This window comes from Phocoena sinus, chromosome 1, assembly GCF_008692025.1.
Source record: "Phocoena sinus isolate mPhoSin1 chromosome 1, mPhoSin1.pri, whole genome shotgun sequence".
NCBI lineage: Eukaryota > Metazoa > Chordata > Mammalia > Artiodactyla > Phocoenidae > Phocoena > Phocoena sinus.
In genome coordinates this window covers 166,948,008-166,971,988 of record NC_045763.1, presented here as the reverse complement: position 1 = coordinate 166,971,988, position 23,981 = coordinate 166,948,008, and the positions used below count along the sequence as shown (strand labels likewise).

General features: G+C 47.7%; 1 protein-coding gene across 2 annotated transcripts; it reads left to right on the top strand.

Annotated features, from left to right (window-relative positions):
• Positions 1-236: 236 nt before the first annotated feature.
• On the top strand, positions 237-22,880 carry MTARC1 (mitochondrial amidoxime reducing component 1). Of its 2 annotated transcripts, none has more exons than XR_004351672.1 (7): positions 237-726; positions 3,498-3,671; positions 6,797-6,959; positions 7,827-7,967; positions 8,418-8,628; positions 13,789-13,850; positions 13,942-14,013. XR_004351672.1 is itself a non-coding variant. In XM_032644637.1 (7 exons), the coding sequence occupies exons 1-7, from the start codon at positions 452-454 to the stop codon at positions 21,429-21,431; spliced, it is 1,017 nt and encodes a 338-aa protein (XP_032500528.1). In that variant the 5' UTR covers positions 243-451; the 3' UTR covers positions 21,432-22,880. The 2 variants fall into 2 exon arrangements, 1 of the variants encoding a protein (XP_032500528.1); XM_032644637.1 differs by lacking the exon at positions 8,418-8,628 and adding an exon at positions 21,302-22,880 and having other exon boundaries at positions 243-726.
• The last annotated feature ends 1,101 nt before the right edge of the window (positions 22,881-23,981 follow it).

Genomic DNA, 23,981 nt, shown 5'->3' with positions numbered 1-23,981 from the left:
GTTTCCAGAGTTAACTGAACCTCTGTCTCCCGGGCTGCAGTCCTCATTTTGCTCCAAATAAAACTTAACTTGCAACTTTCACCTTGTGCATTTTTTTTTAAGTCAATGCCACAAATATGTAAATAAGTAAACTGGTCACTTGTAGCGATCCTGGGGGAGGGCACGTCGCCGAGTGGCCAGCAGGCGGCGGAAGTGGAGGCGGCGGCGGGCAGTAGACCGCGTAGCAGCCGAGACACCACCTCCCGCCCGCAGCGCCCCAAGGGCCAACCTCAGGAGCAGGACACGGTACTGCGGCCGGAAGGAGAATCAGGAACCGCCTTCCCCTTGGGCTCCCGGTTAAGGGCGGCCCCTCCGCCAGCAGCCCTCGGCGGCGGCCGCGCTCCTGCCTGGCTTGCTTGGCGTCTCGGGTGGGCCCCGCTGGAGTCCCCGGCGCGCCCGCGATCGCTGGGTCATGGGCGCCGCCGGCTCTTCCGCGCTGGCCCGCCTGGGCCTCCCCGCGCCGCAGCCCCGGCCCCGCTGGCTCGGGGTAGCCGCGCTGGGACTGGCCGCGGTGGCGCTGGGGGCCGTGGCCTGGCGACGCGCGCGGCCCAGGCGGCGCCGGCGGCTGCAGCAGGTGGGCACCGTGGCAGAGCTCTGGATCTACCCCGTCAAGTCCTGCAAGGGGGTGTCGGTGAAGGCGGCGGAGTGCACGGCCCTGGGGCTGCGCAGCGGTCACCTGCGGGACAGGTAGGGCTGAGCCCGGGAGCGGGGGAGGCCTGCGGAGTCCTTCCCTTACAAAGAGAGTGGGAGCTGGCTGGGGTCGGGGGAGCGGCAAGGAAGAAGAGGAAAGGGGGCCGTTACCTCCCAACCGCAGACCCAGGGTCCCGATCTGCCTTCCTGCGATGGCTTGCGCCCCAGAGGAGGTCCCCAGGTATCAGCAGGTGCGCAAGCAAACTGACTCAACTCCGTCTAGCGGAAGGGGCGAGCTTCACAGGATTGGTCCCCGCCACTTTACTTTTACTTGTCTCTTGAGAACTTGGGGAAAGTTGGAGCCACGGATCCAAACCCTCAAAGAGCTCACCAAGGTGGAGCACATAATCGTAATAACAACGATTAAAGTTTCAGATTCTTGCAGCTTAAAAAGTGCTATTACATACTTTATTTTCACTAATTCTCTCATGCACCCTTTTATGGATAAAGAAACTGGGGTTCAGAGCCACACAGCAGTGGCATCGGGACTCTTGTTTTCTTTAGCACACTGGTGCTTTGTAAATAGGGGTTTTATTCATGCCCGACCTGGGTAGTCTCGACCTGTGTGAATTCCTGGGGTTCTGCGAAGATCTCAAAGGCCCAGAGCAAGCAGCTTTGTCCTATTCTGGGTCTGGCCTCGGCCTCAGTGTAAGGCTGCACTTCAGACTCCCTCCCAGACCAGCCCTCAGTTTCTGTAGGTAACACACAGGACTGATGAGGGTTGTAACTTTTCCCCCTTCCAGTTCCCCAGACAGAGGGCAATTCGTGACACGGTGGAATGGTGAGCTGTTTTTGTCATCATACTATCAAAACGTGTGATGGAGAGAAGCGAACAAAAGCTTGCAGTCCTAGGTGGTAATTGACTCAATGTGACAAGTGCCAGGGAGCACAGAGGAAGGAACAAGAGAAACTGGGGTGGTCAGGAAGGACTTCATAGCTGGAACTGAAAATGTGGTATATACACACTTTGGAATATTATTCACCCACAAAAAGAAGTTCTAATACATGCTACAGCACAGACAAATCTTGAAAACGTTATGTTAAGTGAAATAAGCCAGACACAAAAGGACAAACATTATATAGTCCCAATTATATGAAATACCTAGAACAGGCAAATTCATAGAGATAGAAAGCAGATTAGAGGTTGCCAGGGGCTGGGGAGAGAGGGGAATGGAATGGGTAGTTATTGCTTCATGGGTTCAGAGTTTCTGTTTGTGATGGCGAAAATGTTTTGGAAACACATAGTGGTGATAGTTGCACAACACTATGGAAGTATTTAATGCCACTGAATTGTGCACTTAAAAATGGTTAAAGTCGTATTTTTTTCACGTCCATTCTCTGTTGTTGGAAATTTGGGTTGTTTCTACTTTTTGGCATCGTGCAGAAGGTTGCTGTGAATATTGGCGCCCAAGTATCTGCTGGAGTCCCTGCTTTCAGTTCTTCTGGGTGTGTACCTAAGAGTATGCCAAGTATTTTATGTTGTGTATATCTTACCGCACTAAAAAAATTAAAAAGAAAAAGAAAGGCTGGCATGTGTGAGGGCACAGGTGGTAAGACTGGCTGGGAGGGCAGCTGGATGATGAAGGGCCATGCCTGCCTTGCTGAAGAGTTAGAGTTTTATTCTGAAAGCAGGAACCACAGGGCGGCGGTGGTGGGTTGTGGCTTGCAGAAGGGGGTGACGTGATCAGATGTGTATTTTAGAAATATCAGACTACCATTATTACTAGGAAGGAGTAGCAGAAAGAATATTCACATGCTAGTACCAAGGATATGGGACATCCTGTATCCAGGATGAAGGATTGGTCAGAGGGAGTTCCTTTGGGAAAGGCTTACACTAACTTTATTTTTCTAGCATAGCTGAACAACTCAACCACGATGACCCGCCGGAGGTGATGATCTAAAGTATCTGCCATATTTTTTTCTTATGTCTCTGGATTCCCAAAGCACAAGCTCACTTCTATCATTGTAATCATTCCATTCAGTGTGAATGGAAATGACCAACATGTCAATGTTTAGCTTCCTCAGTAGCTGAAAGGTCCCCTATACAAACCCATCATTTTTTTTTTTTTTACTGGAAACAGTTCTTTCTATTGCTTTTATTTCTCCATTTATCTTTGTTTTGGGAAGTACCTCTAGACCTTGAGTACTGGGCCAAAAAATGTCCATATTAACAATAGGCCTTTTGGCAAATTGCAGGAGTCACAGCTCTGAATACTGAAACGTTAATTTTTTTTTAAAGTTGGGGGTGGATTTGGCAAAGTGTAAGTGGCATTGTTTGCTGTTCAGCTTGACTCCACCCTCTGAGAACAATACAGCAACATCTTGTTATTTCCACCAGCAGGAATGCCTCCTTGTGCCAGGCACCATGCCTCCTCATCTTTCTCCGAGATAGATTCCTATCATCTCCTTAGGGCATGTTTATGAAAGTGACCAGACTTTCTGGCAATTGAGATGGACGTATAATTAACTTCTTTGATTTCTGTGCCATCAAGGAGCTCAAAATATTCTGCAGGTATTTTGTCCGATGCACGAGTGATTATTAAACACTTTGAAATTAACTGACAGATTCAGTCTTGCTGGGCTGATGAGCTGATGTTTAGGACAGGGAGACAGACTGACACACACACACATACACACACGCACACAAACTCACACACACCAGGCTTACAGCAAGGAAATCAAAGATGACAGTGTATCACTGAGACTCCCCCAGAGACTGGCTGCCTGTCATGGTGGGCCATGCATACCTTGTGTTTTGAAAATGGCAGGTTTTGGCTTGTGATCAACAAGGAGGGGAATATGGTTACTGCTCGACAGGAACCCCGCCTGGTCCTGATTTCCCTGACCTGTGAGGGTGACACCCTGACCCTCAGTGCAGCCTACACGAAGGACCTGCGGCTGCCCATCAAGACACCCACCACAAATGCAGTGCACAAGTGCAGGTAAGGAAAGGATAGCTCTTAATCCTTGCGTGAGCATTTATTCCTGCAGTTTTGGGAAAATGGGAAATGTGGTGGAAATCTGGAGAAACACTGTCAATAATTAACCGTTGACTGCAAATGTACCATATGTAGGGTCAAGTCCTCAACATCGTGATGACCTAAAAGAAGGTGGAAAAGGGGAGCAGCTTCAGAAATGTGTGTTGATGTGGGGCAGAGAAACATAAAAGAGTTATGTAGAAAACTATGGGATCAAAGGCATATTGACATGTCAACAAGAGAAAAATAACACCACCAGAGGATAAAGGACAAAAATGGGGTTGGAGTGAGTGGGGAGAGGGTCCTGGAAGAGGTGAGTTTAGATCAATGTATTACCCTAGGATCATCTCTGTGTTGCCTGGAAAGACTGGGAATCTTCCAAAGCTGAGTTATGGCGGGAGTTGCAAATGGCTATATGACCTGTGATATTTAGCTCTAATGAAAGGAAGTTCCAAAATAGAAAAGACCAGCTGCAACCAGAAGAGTGTTCTGACCTGCAGATGCCCAGGGTTCCCTGTAATCGGGAGCGTGGAGGTTCAGCCAGGAGACTGCTCTGTACAGAGTGTCTTTCCTCAACATCAGAAGGCCCTCAAGGGAGCAATTATTCCAGGAAACTAGCTCTGCTTTTAAGAAATCATGCCTAGAGTTCATTTTTTTTTATCGTATTATGAGAAAGTTAAAATATGGTCTAATTATACTCTCGTTACAGTTTCTGCATTTTGAATGAAAATGCCACGTGAATGCTTAATTAGTCCACAGCCTATCATAGAAAATAACATCACATCCAAAAATGTAGCTACTTGAAAAATGTCTAAAGACCCCAAAAGTTCGTAAAATGCAGAACTAATATGATTTCTGTAATATCAGAATTTTAAACATAATAATACATTTTCATTTTAATTTGATGGTTTTTCTGATTATAAAATACATATTCGTTGTTGAGAAATTGGAAGATACCAAAAAAGGGAAGAAAACAAAACCCATCAGATATAACTATCCTTCATACTTTGACATATTTTCTTTCTGTCTCTATGGCTAATACTTTAAAAACCAAATTGAAATAGTACCAATCTTGAATATGGTTTATATACTTAAGGGTACGTTGAGTATTTTTTCAGATTGTTAAAAGCATGGGTGTCCTCGAATTTATTTTAGCACATCCCATGTTTATACATTTGGATCGCTTTCAGTTTTTTCCAGGTATGAGGAAGAATGTGATGGGTAACTTGGCATAAATCTCTGTTCATATCTCTTATTATTTCCTTAGGGAAAAAATTTTAACAGTGGTTTTGCCAGCGATAAGAGTATGACTCCTATAGACTTTTGATATATGTTGCTCAGTTGCTTTGCAGAATGGTTATACCGGCTATATATTCACCAGCAGTTTATAAGCATATCTGTTTCATCTCATTCTGACCATGATGTTCAAAAGTATTTTGCCATTTTTGTGTTAAAAACGGTCACTTCTTATTGATTTAATTTGCATTCATCATTGTCTGAGGCAAACTTTTTAATATGCCTATTGCAATTTGTATTTCACGTTTCTCCATATTCTGGTTCCTGTTTGTCTGCCGCGGTCATGTTACCAAACGCAAGTCTGTGTACCCGATGCACAGTGAGGCCAAGCAATGCCAAAACCTCGGAGTTTGGAGCAGAAAAAGCTTTACTGCAGGGCCATGCAAGGAGACGGGTGGCTTCTGCCTTAAAAAGCCCTGGACTCTCTGAAAGCTTTCAGCAAAGCCCCTTTCTAGGAGAGGTGAGGGAGGGCGTGGTTAGTTGTTGCAGACTTCTTGGGGTCACATCCTTCGGTCTTGAGGTCAGGTCACGGTCAGGTCATGACGTTCCTATAAACCTCCACCAAAACAAACGTTAACTAATACCAATCAGAAACGTGAACGGTCAGAAACGTGAACGGGAGAGACTGAAGCCGGTAGAAGCTTTTACCTTAATGGCAGTGTCCATGTACTCCAGTTGCTGAGGCCTCCAGGGAGACGGCTGCGACCATTAGGTCCAAGCCTGGCCCTGACGGTGGGGGGCTGTGGCGAGGGCTCTGGAGCTCTGCAGGACACAGCCCTCAGCCTGTCCCCTGTGCCCTCAGCTCACCCACCCGGAGGCTCTAGGGCTTGGAGGGCTCCGGGGAAAAGGAGCCCTCCGCCTCCCATCACACTCCCTGCCCCAGGACCGCTCAGTGTCAGCCCCCATCCCCGACGCCGGGCGCTAACAGCTGCACGCCCGCTCTGTCCCTATTTCACGAGTGTGGCACCTGCAGCCCTCACTGCCAGCAGCACCAGGGCCTCAGGCCTTCCACGGCCCGCCTGCTGGCTCCTGGGGAAGGAGTGGCAGTGACGGGACGTGGCGTTTGGCTGACCGCGGGCGGCTACTCAAACCTGCTGGCCCGGCCCCGCTGAGCATGCCTGGCCCCTATTACAGTTGGATATGTACCCATACTTTCTTGTGGTTAAAATTTTTTAAATTTAATTACTGGTTCACTTGGAATTATGTGGAAACTTTTTTCATGATCCCATCCAGACTTTTGGTCCATGCCCCAAAGACTACACAAGGTCACATTTGGAAATTGCAGAATCAGAAAGCTAAGATTAGGGTAAAGATGCCAAGAGCCCTTGGGACTCAGGTTTCCTTTCCCAAACTATTAGAACTAATAAATGAATTCAGCAAGGTTGCAGGATACAATATTAACGTACAGAAATCTATTATGTTTATCAAGTAGATAAGAAACCAGGATTTACTGTAGAGCAGAGGGAATTATATCCAATATCTTATAATAACTTGTAATGGATTATCGTCTGCAAAAGTACTGAATCGCTATGCTATATACCCGAAACGAGCCCAATATTGTAAATCAACTATACTTCAAAAAAAAGTGGGGGGGACGGGGAACAAGGCTTGAAACTGCGTCTTCATTTTGGGCTTCCACATGGTTCAGAGGCAGGGCCAGGCTAAAGTGACGTCTCCTGATAATGAAGGACGTACAGCGACATCGTAGCCTGGTGCAGCCTTTTGGATATGTGTAGGACATGGTAGGGTGTCCAGATCTTCAAATACCTGTTCTTTGCCCCCAACCCCTGCAGAGTGCAGGGCCTGGAGATTGAGGGCCGGGACTGCGGTGAGGCCGCGGCCCATTGGATAACAAACTTCCTGAAGACGCAGCCGTACCGCCTGGTGCACTTTGAACCTCACATGCAACCGAGAAATTCTCACCAGATCGAAGACCCGTTTCGACCCACAGACCAGGTCAGAGGAGTCCCTTGGCTTTGGCCTTTGGTGTGTCCTATAGAAGACAGGGCTTCCTTGGAAGGGGGAGCGCAGGGCGGCATGTCTGCTGAGCTCGGCTCTGTCACTTTGCCATTACTTTTGTCACAAGCAATTGCCAAAAGTAAGGCCCTTCCAGTAGGAGCAGCATCTGTGTTTCTTGATTTACGGGACCCTTGCATTTTTGCCTGAGAGCAAAAATTCCTATTCACAGAAACCTTCCGGTGGCAACGAGGCTTCAAAACTGTTCTAGGTCAGTATCTTTCCCACTCCATTCTGTAATCGCATGTGGAGCCCAATCTTTTTACACTGTGATTGCAAGGGTGTGGCAGCTCATAGTTGGGTCGATGAGTGTGGGTATGGAGATCCACAGATTTAAAATGACCAGACTGGCCCCTAAAGAAATAAGGCTGTAAGAATTCATCATGAGAGTAAAACATACAATGCTATGTAGCGCCATTGCCACGGCCATGCTGAACATTGATTTGCAGGTTGTGTGAAAAATAAGTATCTGTGGAATCAGCGAATACTTTTTATCACACCAAATGAGGCCATCAAACCTTAACAAAATAAATGTGTGAGAGTTTGGAAGATGAGAAAGGGACAGCTCTAAGATTCTGAGACCATGTTCTCTTCACTCCATCATGTAATTCCTGGTATCTGCAAGGCTATTTAAAGCTTCTGAATCGCTGTGACTTTTCTGTAAATAGAACTAGAGAAATACTTAGAAAGATTGTGTGGGGAGGTGGGGCGGGGGAGGGGTGGAAGGTTCCAGGAATCAGACCCATGTGACCTCTGAGAAATGCCTCTGTGTGCCTCACGCTATAACAGCTCCTATTTTCTCATCAGATCCCGTACTCAGACGCCAGCCCCTTCTTGATCCTTTCTGAGGCATCGTTGGCAGATCTCAACTGCAGGCTAGAGAAGAAAGTTAAGGCAACTAACTTCCGGCCCAATATCATAATTTCAGGGTGTGGTGTCTATGCAGAGGTAACGCTATACCTTTCTTGTCCCTTTCCTTGGATTTAACTTTTTTTTTTAAAGGTATGAGAGTCTTTGATGTTGCATTAAATTATTCAGAAGGATGCATTATGTATTGGCTCCATATTATGCAATGATTCAAGTTTGCAATTTCTTGAGCATCTAATCAGTACAGACTTCTGTGTGGAGGATACAAATATAAATGAGGCAGAGACGCTGGCGTCGAGGGGCAGTTCAGGGTCTGAGACTTCTAAGGAGAATTCCAAGCAGGCAGGTTCATTTTGAGCCAAGTGTACTTAGCATAGAATACATGATCTGTGTGGGCCACAGAGCAGGATGTGGAAGGTGGCCTTCCTGTGTAGTCGAGGGCTCCCTTGGGAAGACAGTCATTTATAGCAGGGCTGCTGTGGGTGGATACTGTCCCCAAGCTGAGATGGCACTTCCCTAAAACTCTTCCAGTGCCACCTTCAACCTGAGATGGCTCAGCCAAGGGCTGCCCCACGGCAAGAACCCAGACTGTACCACAGCCCACAGGAGCTCTGAGCATTCTAGGGGCCGGGCGTTGGGTCAGGACGTCTGGATCTGAATCCCCCTGCTTCAATAAGTGGCCGTCTGACCCTGGATAAGTCCTGGAACTTTCTGAGACCTCTGCTTCTTGCGTTTATAAAATGTGAGTAATTTCAGCTGACGCCTCCCCCAAAAGCACCGAGACGTAGAAAGTGCCCAGAGAGGTGGGCAGTGGTTTCATTACTATAATCAAAGTAAAGAAGCTTGGTTCAGGCCATCGATCCCTCCCTGACTGTGGCCCCCTTTAAGCTTCTTCCCTTCCTGGCTTTGGTCTTTGTATCACGGTTCACATGGAAGACATTTCCTACCGCACGGTCTGAGATGGGCAGATGAAGATGGGATAAGTTAAGAGGGGATGGCCCAGAGTAGGACCTCAGATTTAGGAGGTTTCTTTGAACTGACTCTTGTCCTAGAAGGCTTTCTCTCTGATTCTGAGTGTTCCCTAATTGGGATTCTTTCATATTTTAAGTTGGATGTTAATACAACGCTTCAGCTGGGCTGGCCTCATTTTTTGGAATAATGTTTCACGCATCACACAATGGGTTAGTGCCCCTGTGTACTATGCACTGTGAATAGACCTGTAGGAAAATCGGGATTGAAGAAACAGTTGCTTCTCCAAAGGGGTTCACGGTCCAGGTGATTAGAATGTGAACGGCTAGTTACAGCCAGGTAAGACAGGCCAGGAAGGTGGTGAGCTGAGGGTGATAGGTGACCGTCCACCCAACTTTTTTAACACAGACAGGAGAGGGGGGCGACTGGGCAGTATGGGCTCAGGCTCATAAAGAATGGAAATTTATTTCTCACAGTTCTGGAGGCTGGAAAGTCCAAGATCAAGGCACCTGCAGATTCGTGCAGGTGTCTGGTGAGGACTTGCTTCCTGGTTTGTAGACGGCTGTCTTCACTCTGTGACCTCATGTGGTGGAAGGGACAAGGGAGATGCCTGGAGTCCTGTTTTTTGGGTTTTTTTAAAGATTTTTTTTTGATGTGGACCATTTTTAAAGTCTTTATTGAATTTGTTACAATATTGATTGTTTTATGTTTTGGTGTTTTTGGCTGGGAGGCATGTGGGATCTTAGCTCCCTGACCAGGGATCGAAACCATACCCCCTGCATTGCAAGGCAAAGTATTAACCACTGGACCACCAGGGAAGTCCCCTGGAGCCCCTTTTATAAGGACACTAATTCCATTCACAAGGGTACCACCCCCATGACCCCATCACCTCCCAAAGGCCGCCTTCTCCAAATACCACCACACTGGGGATTAGGTTTCAACACATGAAGGTTGGGAGGACACAAACCCTCAGTCTGTAGCAATCTCTGTCTCTACTCATGCCCTGGTCTGTGGTTTTCAAAACCTTCTCCACACTGAGGACCCCTTGACTAACATCTTTACACCAGAACTCTCCCTCTGCCTTGTCTGTATTTCCACTGGGGTATCTCGTCTCAGATTCAGGATGTCCAGCACTGGGGGCTGAATTTCCACTCCCAGGTCTGCTCTGTTCTGCCTTGCACATCTCGGTGTATGGCAGCTCTGACTTCTAGCTGCTCAGGCCCCAAAGTGGGAACCACTCTGTGTTCTTCTCTTCCTTCACCTCTCACATTCAAATAATCAACAAATCTTGGTGGCTCTGTCCTCTTGCCATGCTCCTCCACTTCCTCTCTGGGCCAAGTCACCACCCTCTCTCCTGTGGTTTGTTGCAATAGCCTCTCTTCACTGGTCTATCCTTGACTGACCCCCACCACCATACAAGGTCTATTCTCATCACAGCTAAGGTCAAAGTCATCTGTAAATGTAACTCACATCATGTCTTCCTTCTACTCAGAACTCTGTCTGTGTTCTCCATCTCTCTTCAAGTCAAAAATGGGATCCTTATAATTGCTGTCAAGGCTCCGTGTGATGCCACAACCCTAGTTTCAGAGCTTTACTTCCTGTCACTCTTCCCTTCTTTGTCTCTCTGCTGCTTCCTTCCCCGGGACCTTTGCTCTTACTGGTGCCTCTGTCTGGCATGCCCTCCCTCAGGTATCTGAATGGCTCACTCCCTTACCTCTTTCACTTCCCTGTTGAGGTCTTCCCTCCCCTTCAGTGAGGCCTTCCCTGATCACCCTGTACCCTGCTTGGCCTGCATGCCCTAGTTCCCCCCGGCACACATCCCCACCTGATACACCGTGTTTACTGGGGGATTTGTTGTCTGTTTCCCCTACACATGCTTTCTGAGGACAGGACTTGACCACTGTTGTTCTCCCAGCTCCTAGAAAAACACCCAGCATGAATTCTTTGCTAAGTGAGTGAATGAGCCTAGGTTGGCCAGGTGACGCAGAAGGAAGAAACACCAAGGGAGGGGGCACACGAGCAGGGCTGCGCTGGCACGGAGATAACTGCTGTCTTTTACAGCATCGGCGCTCAGGGAGGGGCGTTGAGAGCCAAGGTCCCTGGTGTCAAGGGGTATCGCCTCCGGAGGAAGGGTCTGGAAAAGATTTTAGGCAAGAGAGTGGCAAAACCCAATTTGCACTGTGGGCATCTGCCTGCGGCAGGGATCTGGAGACGATTAGGGCAGGTGGTGCCAGGTGCAGTGGGCGGAGCAGACTGGCCAGAGGCTGAGGACCTGTGTGGAGGCTTCTGGGAAGTGAACCCCCTCCTCATTTCAGAACCTGCCTCTCGTGATCGTGGTCCTTCTCTGCATCCTTTCACCCCCATCATCTGCTCTCCTCACCCTCACTTCTCAGAACTTCACTTCAGCCCAAGGCTGCCCTTTTCTCCTCCCTCCTTCAGAGACCTTTTCCTGGTCATCATTGCCCTCCCCTTGGACCGATAGGTACTGCTTCTGGAACTTTCCCTCCCTGGCTGCACTGCCCTTGTGCCTTTGCTATTTCTCCTCCCCCTACTCCTCACTCAGGTAGGGGCTTCCAAAATTTCTGGCCTCGACCCTTCTCTTTCTCTACCTTCCCTTGGTGATGACACCCTCTCCTGCAGCTTCACCATCTGTCACCCTTATGTGGGTCCTTCCCAAGTATCCAACCGTGGACTCCCCCTTGCAGTGCTGGGCTCACCTTTCTGACTGTCTGCTGGGAGTTTTCGTATGTTCTGTGGACCTAGCAAACTTGACCTCATAAGCTCCGCAAACTCCCTGTCTTTACTCCACAGCTTCTATCCTGGCTACCGTATTCCTTCTTTCACCCTGGCTTAGAGCTTGTAAGTCACCCCTGACTCTTAATTCTCCCATGTTCCCCTCATCCCCAGCCCCATCTGCTCCCTTTCTTTTCGCAGCCGCCAGCTAGATCACCTTTGTTGTCTCAAGTCTGGACCGCTGAACGGTCCTGGATGTAGTCACAGCTGAGCCTCTCAGCACCAGAGTGATCTCTTCTCCTCTAAAAGTTTGTGACAGCCAGTGTGGCTGCCTTGCTTAAAAGCCTTCAGTGGCTCCCCAGTTCTCAAAAGTCCCAAACTGCCCACTCTACGATTCTGGTCCCTCCATAATCTTGCCACACTTTGCTTTCCCAGCCTTTACTTCCAGTAAAAGCTCCAAGCTACAGACTGGACTGAGAACTACATAAGGACTGTATTCTCTTATCTCCTGCTCACCCCAAGTCTTGCCTCTCGCCCCACTTAGAAACTCCTGGCCTTCTTTAAAAACCCAGATGAAAAGCCACCTCCCCTGAGAGATCTGTTCTGATTGCCAGACCTGGAAGAGCTGCTTCTCTTTTCCAAAGCCACACTGTGTTGTGTCTGTGCCTCTCCATATCCAGCTTCTCCTGTTTCAATTTCTTATCACCTCAAGATAACATGTTCTGTAGGAAGATTTTCATGGGCCCTTCTCTAACGTTTAATACGGTTCTGGGCCCATAGTGTGCGTTCAACACGTAAATAGTTTTCTCCTTTTCCGCCAGTTTGCCAAAGAGATACTTTCCTGATGGTGGAATTTTTAACTTATTTATCTGTGACGCAATCCCCAACAGTTTTTATTGCCCATAAAAGGGGCTCTGTAAATATTTCTTTAATTAATAATAAATTAATTTCCTAACCAGAACCTTCATTTCTCTCCTTTCGGATCTTTTATGTTTTTTTGTGACCACAGTGCCTCCTGGTGGAGAAATGTACATAGAGCAGGCTGGGTTGCTCTAATCCGAGGTGCCCAGCTTTTTGGACTGTTGTGAAACATGCAGTGAAGAGACTCATGTTATGATTAAAGAAACAAAAACAAAACCCTGAAATACACATATCAAGAATAATACACACTGTCAGAGTTAAAATTCTGGGCCTGGAACTTTCTCTCTGGCTTGTGATCAACAAAGGACTGGGCAGGTTTGTTTTAACTCATGGATTCCTGTCTTTGGCTCTCAGGCACCTTCTCTGTGAGGGTAAGAAGGTCAGGACCACAATCAAATGTGCTTCCTTCTTGTTACTGCCTGGAGTCCCCTCACCCTTCTTTTGTGCCTCTCAAAGTCTCCACCCTGGAAGACTCAATTCAGATCCTACCTTTACCTTAAAACCTCCCCTGCCCAGAGCAGCCAGCCAGCCACCGGCTCCGTGCTTGTCTGCAAAGTTCAACCAGCACACAGGGTGCTGTCTTGTAAAGCTTTTTCTCAATTTTTCTGAAACTTTTAAAAGGAATGTTGACCATTCACTTTTTATGTGTGTATGTTCTATCTCCCCTTCTGGATTTGAGGGACACAGTCCATTGATTTGATTTGTCCTGAAAAGTAAGCACCAGTGACCCAGGACGTAGACAAACGTCCCAGGAGGTTCCTGGGCTGGAGAGCTTTGTGAATGCTCCCATGGAGATGCAAAGGGAAGTAAATCTACTGGCCTGCTCTGGATTTGTTCCTATCTGGCCAGGGGAGCTACAAGGTAAACAGACACAATGATTAAGGACATTAATCCACCTTAGGCCAGCATGAAGGGATCTGATACAACCTAGAGTAATCCCCCCTCTCCATACCCTCTCCTCTCTTTCACCCGCTCCCTCCGTCAGCCCCACCCTGGCCTTCCACAGCACCTCCAGTCAAGTGGGGTCAGTCAGGGAAGCTTCCTGAAGGAGATGAGTTTCAATTCCAGCTTTACAAGTGAGAGGAGAGGGAGCATTTCACTTCAGGGGAAAGAACCAACAAATTAAAGGCAGAGGGAGGGAACAGCGAGGCGTGATGTACAGCTGGCCATCTTTGATGGAAGCGGCTTTATCAGCTGTTGAATCACGTGAAGTCCCTACACGGGTGGGTCAGGGCTGGGGATCCGAAGTGCTCACGTGAGTTATGTGCTTTGTCTCCAGGACTCATGGAATGAGCTTCTTATTGGTGATGTGGAACTGAAAAGGGTGATGGCTTGCTCCAGGTGAGGTGCATACACTGCTGCCCAGGAGACGGCGGGGAGGGTGAAGATCGTCTGCTTTGTCCCGTGTATGATGCCCTGTGTGTGTGTCCAGGTGCATTTTAACCACGGTGGACCCGGACACGGGCGTCATGAGCAGGAAGGAGCCTCTGGAGACCCTGAAGAGGTGAGACTAAGTGATTTAACATCTCTGCGAGGAAGCAGGGGAAACACCACGCAGGTGTATTCTTGAAGTGGAAGGGGGTCCTGGTGACTGGATAACTTGGGAAACATTCTTGGGTGCTTTGTTCCCCAGAATGCCTGCTTGGACAACTAATTTTATTTTTCATTTAGAATTCATGATCCGAACACACCGATTACAATGTAACAACAAAACATGGTTTAGATGTTTTGGCAAACTTTATCATGGACTGAGTATTTGGTGACATCACAAATTCATTAGGTGTGATAGGGGCTTTCTGGTGCTATAAGAAATGCTTATAGGCTTCTCTGGTGGCGCAGTGGTTGAGAGTCCGCCTGCCGATGCAGGGGACGCGGGTTCGTGCCCCGGTCCGGGAAGATCCCACATGCCGCGGAGCGGCTGGGCCCGTGAGCCATGGCCGCTGAGCCTGCACGTCCGGCGCCTGTGCTCTGCAATGGGAGAGGCCACAACAGTGAGGCCCGCATACCAAAAAAGGAGTGAAGTGATGTGATATCTGGGGTGTGCTGTCTATTATTTTAGCAAAAGAACACGTGGAAAAATGTGTCAAATCTTGATAAATAGAATCTGGATGATAATTATGTGGGGATTCATTGCACCATTTTTTCTACTTTTATGTTTATGTTAAAATTTTCATGATAGCAGTTTTTTTTTTTTTTTTTTGGCGGTGCCGCATGGCATAAGGGATCTTAGTTCCCCAACCAGGGATCGAACCAGAGTCCCCTGCGGTGGAAGCGCAGAGTCTTAACCACTGGACTTCCAGGGAAGTCCCATAACAATTTTTTAATGAACGACAATGACAGACAATAAGTTTAAATTGCGTGGACTGATATTTAAGATAAGATTCATTTTAAAAAGCTGATTACAAATTAACATATATAGTATTGACTTTTTTGTTTATTTGATTTTCCTTTTTAAAATATATAAATGTGCCTGAGTAGCTAAAAGCCTGGCAGGCTGTAAACTGAAACATTCATGGCTCTTTTGGAAATGAAATTATGGAGAAAATATATACTCTGGTATGTAGCCTCTAAACTTTCTATAATCAACCTGCAGTACTTTTGCTAAAACAACAATTCATGATTCACACACTTCTGTGCTGTTATCTGCCAAATCTACGGCCGGGATATTGCTGAAACCCTGAAATGCTCATCTTCCCTGGTCCCTTCCATGTTGAATTCAGGATCACAGGTGGGGTGTCAGGTCTCATCTCTGCAGCTCCTGAGACCCTCGGCTTTGACCCTGACATGCGTCCTAGGGTATCACTTGCAGGGGGGAGAGGGAAGGCAGGGAGGACGGTGACCCCTGCTTTAGGCAAAACCCTGGAAGACTTGAGGAAAGTTTGGTCATCTGACATCAAAGCCCTCATGAAAGAGCACATTAAGGGCTGGCTATGCTTGGGCTTGTGTGACCCAACTTGTTCCCCTGGAATGGGAGTCTCTTTCGTTCCATCTCTCATCAAGCTCGTGGCCCTCTTTGGACCAACAATCTAGTCTCCTTGGATCAGCACCCACCCCTCTCTGCTGATCCTGCTGTCCCAGAAGCTACTAATCTGGCCCCCTCCCTGACAGGCTGAAGCCTGGGGCAAGGGGCTCTGTCCCAAACAGCACGTTGCCCCCAGGCATGAAGCCGGCACCTGTGGTCCATGGAGACCAGTGTCGTGCATTAAGGCCAGGCTACAGCGAGGTAAACAGCTGGCCTTCCAGGGGCCAGGCCACATGGCAGAGAGAGGGAGGTCAAGAATAGGCTCAAACAAGGTGGGTTGGAGGGAGGTTGGGAGGGGAGGTACAGAGAGGAATTCTTGATGTGAAGGGCAAATGGCTGCTTTTTATCTGAGTCCCCACCATGGGTTGTGGATTTGTGGGAATATTCAAAGAAGGGGCTACAGACCAGCTTAAGGCAAATCCCATCCTTTTGAGGGATGTTGTGTATCTCTCAACACCCAAAACAACATTAATTTTCTGTAAATGTTAATATGATGGAACACTTAAGATTTGTACATTTCACTCCGTGTAAATTTTATCCCCTCGCTGCAAAGTTAAGAAATTTTAACCCTAGGAAATGATTTCCCAGCTGAACTGTTTAGAGGTGAAATTTACTGAAGTCTGCAACTTACTTGGAAATGGAAAAAAAATTACGATGGACTGATGGATGGATAAATACGTGATAAAGGAAATATAGTAAAATGTTATATGTAGGGTCCAAATGGTTGGTAATTGGATGGTCTCTTTAAAATTCTGTGAACTTGTTTGCCTGTTTGAGGATGGTCCCAGTAAAATGTTGGGGAAGAGTTTACTAGATGCGGTGGGACATTCCAGAGTGGAGTGGTTCTGAGAACCCACAGCGATGGACTAGCGATTCTTCAGAATGTGCTGGCTCACTCACCACGAGAACAAATCAGAGTTTGGTCTTCCCACTTTCCTGTGCCCGCAGAGGAGCTACACGGAGGACGGAGGCAGGGTGGACCCGGGAAGGCGTCCTGTCGTGGGTGTTGGGAGCCCTGGTTCTACCAGGTGATCCGCAGGCCCCCCTCTGGCTCAGGCCCTGGTGGACAGGCCTCGATGGTTCCGTGTGCAAACCAGACAGGTGATTTGGGGAATTGACCGTCATCCTTTTTTTTTTTTTTTTTTAATATTTATTTATTTGATTTACTTGGCTGTTCCAGGCCTTCGTTGCGGCCCGTGGGATCTTCGTTGCCGCGTGCGGGGTCTTTTTAGTTGTGGCATGTGGGATGTAGTTCCCTGGCCAGGGATGGAACCCGGCCCCCTGCATTGGGAGCACGGAACCCTAACCACTGGACCACCAAGTCCCCGTCATCCTTTTTTCTTTTTACATCTTGTTCTTTCTCTCTTCCCAACCCTGTGCTTGGAGTCTCGCACCTTTCCCTGGGTTTGGGCCAGTCCTCTGAATCTTCAGTGCCTCCCCCCAGCCCATCGGGAGCCCTGTGTTTCTAGAAGGAGGGTAATTGAGCCCAACGCAGAGCCAGGGCAGGCAGGCAGGGTCTCCGGGAGCGGCACAGCCCTCCTGGTCTCCTGCAGGCTCTCAGGAACCACTCCCAACCTAATTTCTCCTAATACCCCAGGAGATGGGTGCCAGCCTAGGTGTCTTCTCCTGTATCTTACTGAGATGTAAATTGCCATAGATGCAGTAATTTATGTTCTCCCCAGGACAGACGGCCATAAATCAGGAAGAGAAAGGCCCTGGCTGCCTGACATAAATCATGGAAGCGAAGCAAAGTGGTGTCAAGAGTATCCTCTCTGCTCTCTGGCAGGATGCTGGGAGCTGCACTGCCTTCCCTCTTCCTGGGTCCCCCGTGCCCAGGGCTGTGCTGCTTCGGGAATGCAAGTTCTCAGCAGGGAGACCAGTGCTGAATAGCTATGGGCCTCAGGCCCAGCGGGGCCTTTGTCTGGGAAATACAGCCCGAAGCATGGTGGAGGCTGGTCTGCTGGCTTGAAAATATGAAGAGGGAATTATTCTTTTCTTTCTGAAGGGAGAGTGGCTCCCACACTGATCCCACAGGAGTGGTGGGGGTCTATCGCTGTTGCTTTCAGGAGAAAGAATAAAGCTCATTTGTTCTGTGGATGCACAAGTTTTGTTGGACGCAGGAATACTTGGACAGTAAGGGCGTTTGCCGCTCTCCGCTTGTGTTAGGCTGTGCTGTGCCGAGCTAAAGATAGAAGGATTTAGTGGTAGTGATGCCCTGGAAGGAGACAACCGCCCCCCAGCCAATCTGGCTCTATCACCTCCCAGTAACTGTGTGACATTGGCAAGTCAGCTACGTTCTTGATGCTTCAGTTTCTTTATTTGTAAAAGCTGGGCTAATAATACATCTCCTGGTTCACACTCCCCCTTGATCAGAATAAAGCAATAAATACTGTTTTTCTAATAGATGATAAAATACATAACGACCATCTAGGCTATGGTTATTGATAGTCTCAGCTTATGAACTTGACACCTTCTGAGAGAGGGAAAATCCTGGAGACACTTCTTTCCATTTTCTGAGGCTGCGTTAAATGCAACGCAGCCCAACCTGCTCAGCCTTTGTTTCCTCCTCTCCGTGGTGTCTTCACGGTGCTGTTTTATTCCTGATCTGGCCGTATACATAGCAGGTTGGGAAGTCCCAGAAGTGGCCTGTGCCCCTCGGTGGGGACCCGGCGGTGATCAGAGACCCTGCCTGCAAGTCAGGGTCTGGGCATTGACCAGTAAATGAGTAAACCAAGCAGCCCTCACCCGTGCACAGCACTTTATAGGTAACAGTTTCCACTCACACGGCGCCCTTAAGGATGGAGACCTCTGTTTAATGTAAACAGAACGGCTGTGTCTCCCATTAGAGTCAGTCGTTTGCATAATATTTATTGAAAGAGAAAATGCACCAAGAAAGGCGTTTTTAAATGGCTTTGTAATTTATTAATCCCATCGTCATCAACAACAAAATATATATATTTGGAGAAAAAAATCATAGGCGATCCGTGTATGAGGTAATGCCGTGTTTTCCGTCTCTTGAGCAAGGCTGGGTGTGCCCGTGAATTCACAGACCGCTGACAATACCGTCTCAGCCCCACAAGGGGTCGCCGTTGATCTCGTTTGTAGAGTCTCCCCGGTAGCCCTGAAGGGACGGTGTCAGCAGGGGCGCAGGTGGAATGGAGCTGGGGCGGCTGGCAGGACAAGCCGGTCGCCTCGCCCCTGCGACTATCACCTGCGTTTGTCCCTGCCCCCCCCCCCCCCCCCCCACACACACACCGAGCAGGTTAAGGTCCTGGGCTGGGAGGGGCGACGGCTTCTGTGGGTCCTCCGCTCCTAAGTTACCTGCGGGGGGAGTAAGTGTGTGCCTGCGTGATTGATGGGAAGGGGCAGGGGAAACCCGCGCGCGGCCGAACGTTCGTGTAGGAGAATAAATATTAACCCCCTCAGCTCTTCTCAGGCCTGCGCGTGTACTCAGGAGGTATAAGGAGGACCAGGGATCACAACCCTGGTGGGAAAAGTCCTGACTCTGGAGTGAGCCAGACCTCAGTTCCGGCCCCAGCCTGACCACTTAGATCCGTGATCTTGGCCAAGTCCGTCACTCCTATGCGAGCCCCCCTGTAAAGTGGGGACGATACGCATTCCCACATAGACTTGTTGGAAGGATTAAGGGATAATCTGTGTGATGTACTTCATAAAGTGTCAATGTATGATGCCCAGAAGTCCAACTCTCAATTCCCTCCCTGAGATAATCAGAGCCTCCGGCTACCGAGCTTGCAACAAGGAGAAATCCCAAGCCATAAAAGTAGCCGATCTGCCCGGATCCTGAAGAAGTTACTCTCCAACGGACACAGATCCCCAGATGTCCTTGGTATTGCATGCTGACAGAGGAGAGGCAGGCTAGGAGAGGTGCCTGCTTCCCAGGGTCCAAGGTCATGGCAGAGACCTGGCTACAGGACTGGCTGGATCAGTGGTTCATGGTTCCCATCCATTTGTTGATTTCTCCATTTGTTCATCCAAACTTCTCTGGAGTGGCTACAACGTACCAGGTGCTGTACCAGGCTGTAGGCATATAGCAATGAGCAAAACCAACATGGTGCCTGCAGCTGGGGAGGTGCTGAGGGTCTGCAGAAAGAAGCTCTAGATTTGACCCTCTCCATTTTCTCATTAGCCACTTCTGATTTGAAGAACAAAAGTAAGATTGATTTGTTGCAATAGTTTATTTTTTTTTCTCAAGGTACAGTAGAATGAAAAAGAAATGCTTTCCATCACAATGTTTTAAATATAAAAGTGATGTAAAATTGGAGTTAGCCTTTGTTATAAAGCAGAAACTGACACACCATTGTAAAGCAATTATACTCCAATAAAGATGTTTTAAAAAATGGAGTTAGCTTAAATAAGAAACAGAAGGAAAACATTCTCCTGGTGGAGGTAGGGTGAGGGAAAATCTTGCCATGTCATTCACACGCATCTCATGTACGCTCTTCCTGGGGATTCTTGCGTTTTCTGGCTGACAAAGATATGATACTACTTCTAACAGGATTTTACTCACCAACACATTCATCTGTTCAACAAATGATTGTGGGTCACCAGTGACATACAGTGCCCAGCACTGGGTGTGAGTAGTACAAGGGAGTTAGTCACATTCCCTGCTCTCTACGGACTCTCTGTCTTGTACAGTAGAGCAGGTAGACACATGCCCTGACACTGCAGGACACGGCATGTGAGGGGCAAGGGGCAAGCAGAGAAAATTGAGGATGGGGAAACCGCTCCTGGCTGGGGGACCCTGGGCTTCCTTCCTAGCAGAGGTGGCATTTGATTTGGACCTTGAAGAAAAGGTAGAATTCTACTGCTTGGGTAATGGAGGGAGGGGATCCCACAGAGGAACCCCCGAGCCAGGAAAATGCAAAGCAAGGTGAAAGGACATTGAGGAATCCAACAGAGCACTGCAGAAGTGCACAGAAAGGGCAGAGGTTTTGAAAAAGCTGGCTGGGGCCAGGTCAAGAGCCTTGCATGCCAGGCCGAAGACTTGGAATGTTATTCCTCAGGCACTGGGGATCCATTGAAAGTTTCTGAGCCTCGGGAGTGATAAGACCAGAGCAAAATTAAGAAAGTAACGTAGGGTAGTGTTAAGAGTGAATTGAAAGTGGAAGAGGGGAGAATGAGGAAGATTGGTTTGTTAAGAAGTTATTATAGGGACTTCCCAGGTTCGATCCCTGGTCGGGGAACTAAGATCCCACATGCTGTGTGGTGTGGCCAAAAAAAAAAAGGTATTATACTCATCTGAGGATGCTTGAAGGGAAATTATGACAGTGGGAGAAAAAGTGAGCAAATTCAAAAGATGTGGTACAGGAAGAACCTCAGGACGTGGCAGCTATGGACAAGCTGTGGAAAGTGAGGGAAAAGGTATAAAGGATGACTCAGGGCTCTGAGCCTGATGGACCGGTAGGATGATAGACATGGAGAGATGCCAAGGAAAAAGGGAACTGATAAAGTATGTCTGAGCATCTCGAGTCCCTAATCTCTCAATGCTGAAAACGGGGACATTCCAAGGAGAAAAGAGGTGGGAATATGGCCATTGGTTATGCTTTGGTAGTTTATGCAATGGGCGGGCAGTTTACTGTATAACCCCAGGAGGCGCTGTTCTATTAGTCGGGGTGGGAACAGTGCTCGTTGGAGCTGGGCAACCTGCTGGCCTTTGGGGGTAGATCCTTCAGCCGAGAAGAAATCACATGCTGTTTGAGCTCTTGCTTCTGGTCGGCTGTGACTTATTGTGTTCTGTCTCCTGTTGCAGTTATCGCCTGTGTGACCCTTCTGAACGAAAGTTATATGGAAAATCACCTCTCTTCGGACAATATTTTGTTCTGGAAAACCCAGGGACCATCCAAGTGGGAGACCCTGTGTACCTGCTCGGCCAGGAGTAGGAATCATATGTCCTGGAATAGCAGATGTCTTTAAAAAACGTCCTCAAATATGCCAACACTTGAAGCACAGTATTTTGGACCTGACACCTCGGCATTTTCTTTAGATCTGTGATCTCCAAGTTTTTCGTCTTTTGGACTCTTCCTTGTGTCTCAGTGCTTCCAGCATCCCAGTGCACAAAGTGAAGAAAGAGAGTTTTGATAACTTAATAGGACTTCAGTAAGTCACTTAAATGACAAGGCAGGATTCTCAACATCGCTTGTTTAACTGTGATTGTGGAATAATTATTTCTCCTTCTTCTCCATTCACTTACCCAGAGGGCTAACTTCCAGCATCTCATTGCTACTCTTTAGGGAAAGAGGAGAGAAGAGAAAGAGTAAGAGTGGGGGAGTGAGAAGAATGTTCTGGAATCTTTTAGTACCCCATGCCCAGGGCATGCAATGGAAATTAAATAGCTCTCTGAATGAGGCTGGACTGTCACTTCACTTTTCTCCTCAAGCCCTAGACAAGCTTTTAAAAGGGCATAAGGAGCCTGACCTTCAGGAAACACTTAGTATGTTCATTTTCCATAGATCATCTCAGACAGTGTCCATGAGGATTTGATGGATCTTCATAGCATGCAGTACCTCTGGGCTGTAGGACAGCAGAGATGTCAGGGTAGAAAATCAACTCATGAGAGCAGCGTTGCAGTCAGACTCTGATATGTAATATGTGGAAAGCAAGACAAAAACTTCCTTGCCTTGAAACGGAGTATCAAATATATCCCATTGGTGAGCCCAGACTTTTCCCAGTACATGAGAGTGAACAGTAGCACTAAGTAGGGGAAGCACCCTTGCCTGATGTGGTCTGAGATGCTGTTTGATGTTGCCCAGGGAAACCACGGTGCCCGTCTTAAGAGCAAAAAGAAATAGTCTGAAAAGGACATGATGCCACCTAGTGGCACTGAATGACAGCTCAGCCTTTCTCAGCTTTTCAGCTGTTGAAAAGAGGGAAACTTGTGGATGGGTTTTAGTTTTCTATCCTAGAAAATTTTTTTGAGAGAAAGTGGGGTACCCTCCAGATACTTTCTGCTATGGGCATTTGGTTCTAAAAGTGTGGCTGTGCTGTCACAGGTCCTTCTGGATCTCGCTGGTCCCATCAACTCAAGACTGGTCACTCCTCAAAATCAGGGTGAAAAAGTTCTGAAGTCCATGGATGAGAAGAAACGTGATTGTGTGATTTGAAATAAATGGCTTTATTTTAGGTTTTGAATAAAACCTTTCAGAGGCGAAAAAGAAAACATATGCCAGTTCACTTAAAAACCAATATCTGATTTTTCTCCTGATCAGATTATATAAATCTAAGATCTGAGGAAGTATATCTTTCGTTGCCATTTTGCCCTTTGACTGTATTAGGAAGCTAAGTCATGAAAAATGTGTTTCAAAACTGTAAATAAATGGAATCTACTTTGACTAGTTTCAGATCGTACTCACTTCTTGGCAGGAAGTCAGACTTTGAAAGCTGACCGATGTGAATGGGCAAAACCAATCACCCTGTCACCTGACACACACACATAGCATCTTCCGGCGAACGCCCGTCTTTGAAGGGCTGTCAGGTAAACATGCTTTTTACCAAAAGCTGTGCATGTTTCACTTTGGTTTTATAAAAGAGGTTAGTAATTATTGGAACCAAGCCTAGCTCTGAGGTAAAGTTACAAGGTAACAGGTGCACATATGTATTCTGGTTGGTGAATGTATTGCAATTTGTTTTTCACACACTTGGCTTGAAGTGCAATTAGAATAATTAATCAGTTAACCTTGGCCCATCACCTTCCCCAATAGATCCACTTTATGCTGAAACTACAGATAGATTAAGGCAAAAATAAGAGTTCAGCAAGTGCCATTACTAATGGGACCCTGTGAACCCATGGCAGAATGCACACAGGATTTAGGAAACCACGTGAATGTCGATTCTCTGAGAGCAGCCAACAGTTAGGCACTGATGAGAAACTCAAGGTTGGTTCGGTGGATATCCCGAGATATTTATAACCAGTGGCAAGCTGAATGCCTTCGACCTGAACTTCTAACCCCTTGTCAATAGTAACAGCCACTTCCCCAGGGACTCAATCTGTTTCAAAGGCCACACACTCACGCAGACCCTGTCCTTCCGTGTACTGCAGGGGAGTCCTCCAGTGGAAGGGGGCTCTAACCCTAACACCTCCCTCATTTGTCTGGAGTCTCCTTCTGCTACTCAGAGTGTGAGGAAGATTCCAGTTTAAAGACAGAAGTTCCAATGACCTCTAGAATCTCAGAGTAGTTGCCAAGCTTTCTGTCAGTGAGATTTAAAAGCCATTTACTTGTGTTTATTTTATATTTAATGAGTTGGTTAATGCCAAAGGCAGGGCTGATGTCTGGTTTACTTTGGATACTGAACCTCTGCACACACTTCCACTTGAAATATCAGGTCGGGAATGTAGACCATCGCAGACCCTCAGAAAGTTCTCCTTATAGCTGCAGACGATGGACTTTCAGGGTCAGGCCAAAACATCCACCGCCGTTGTGCGTTTCATTCTG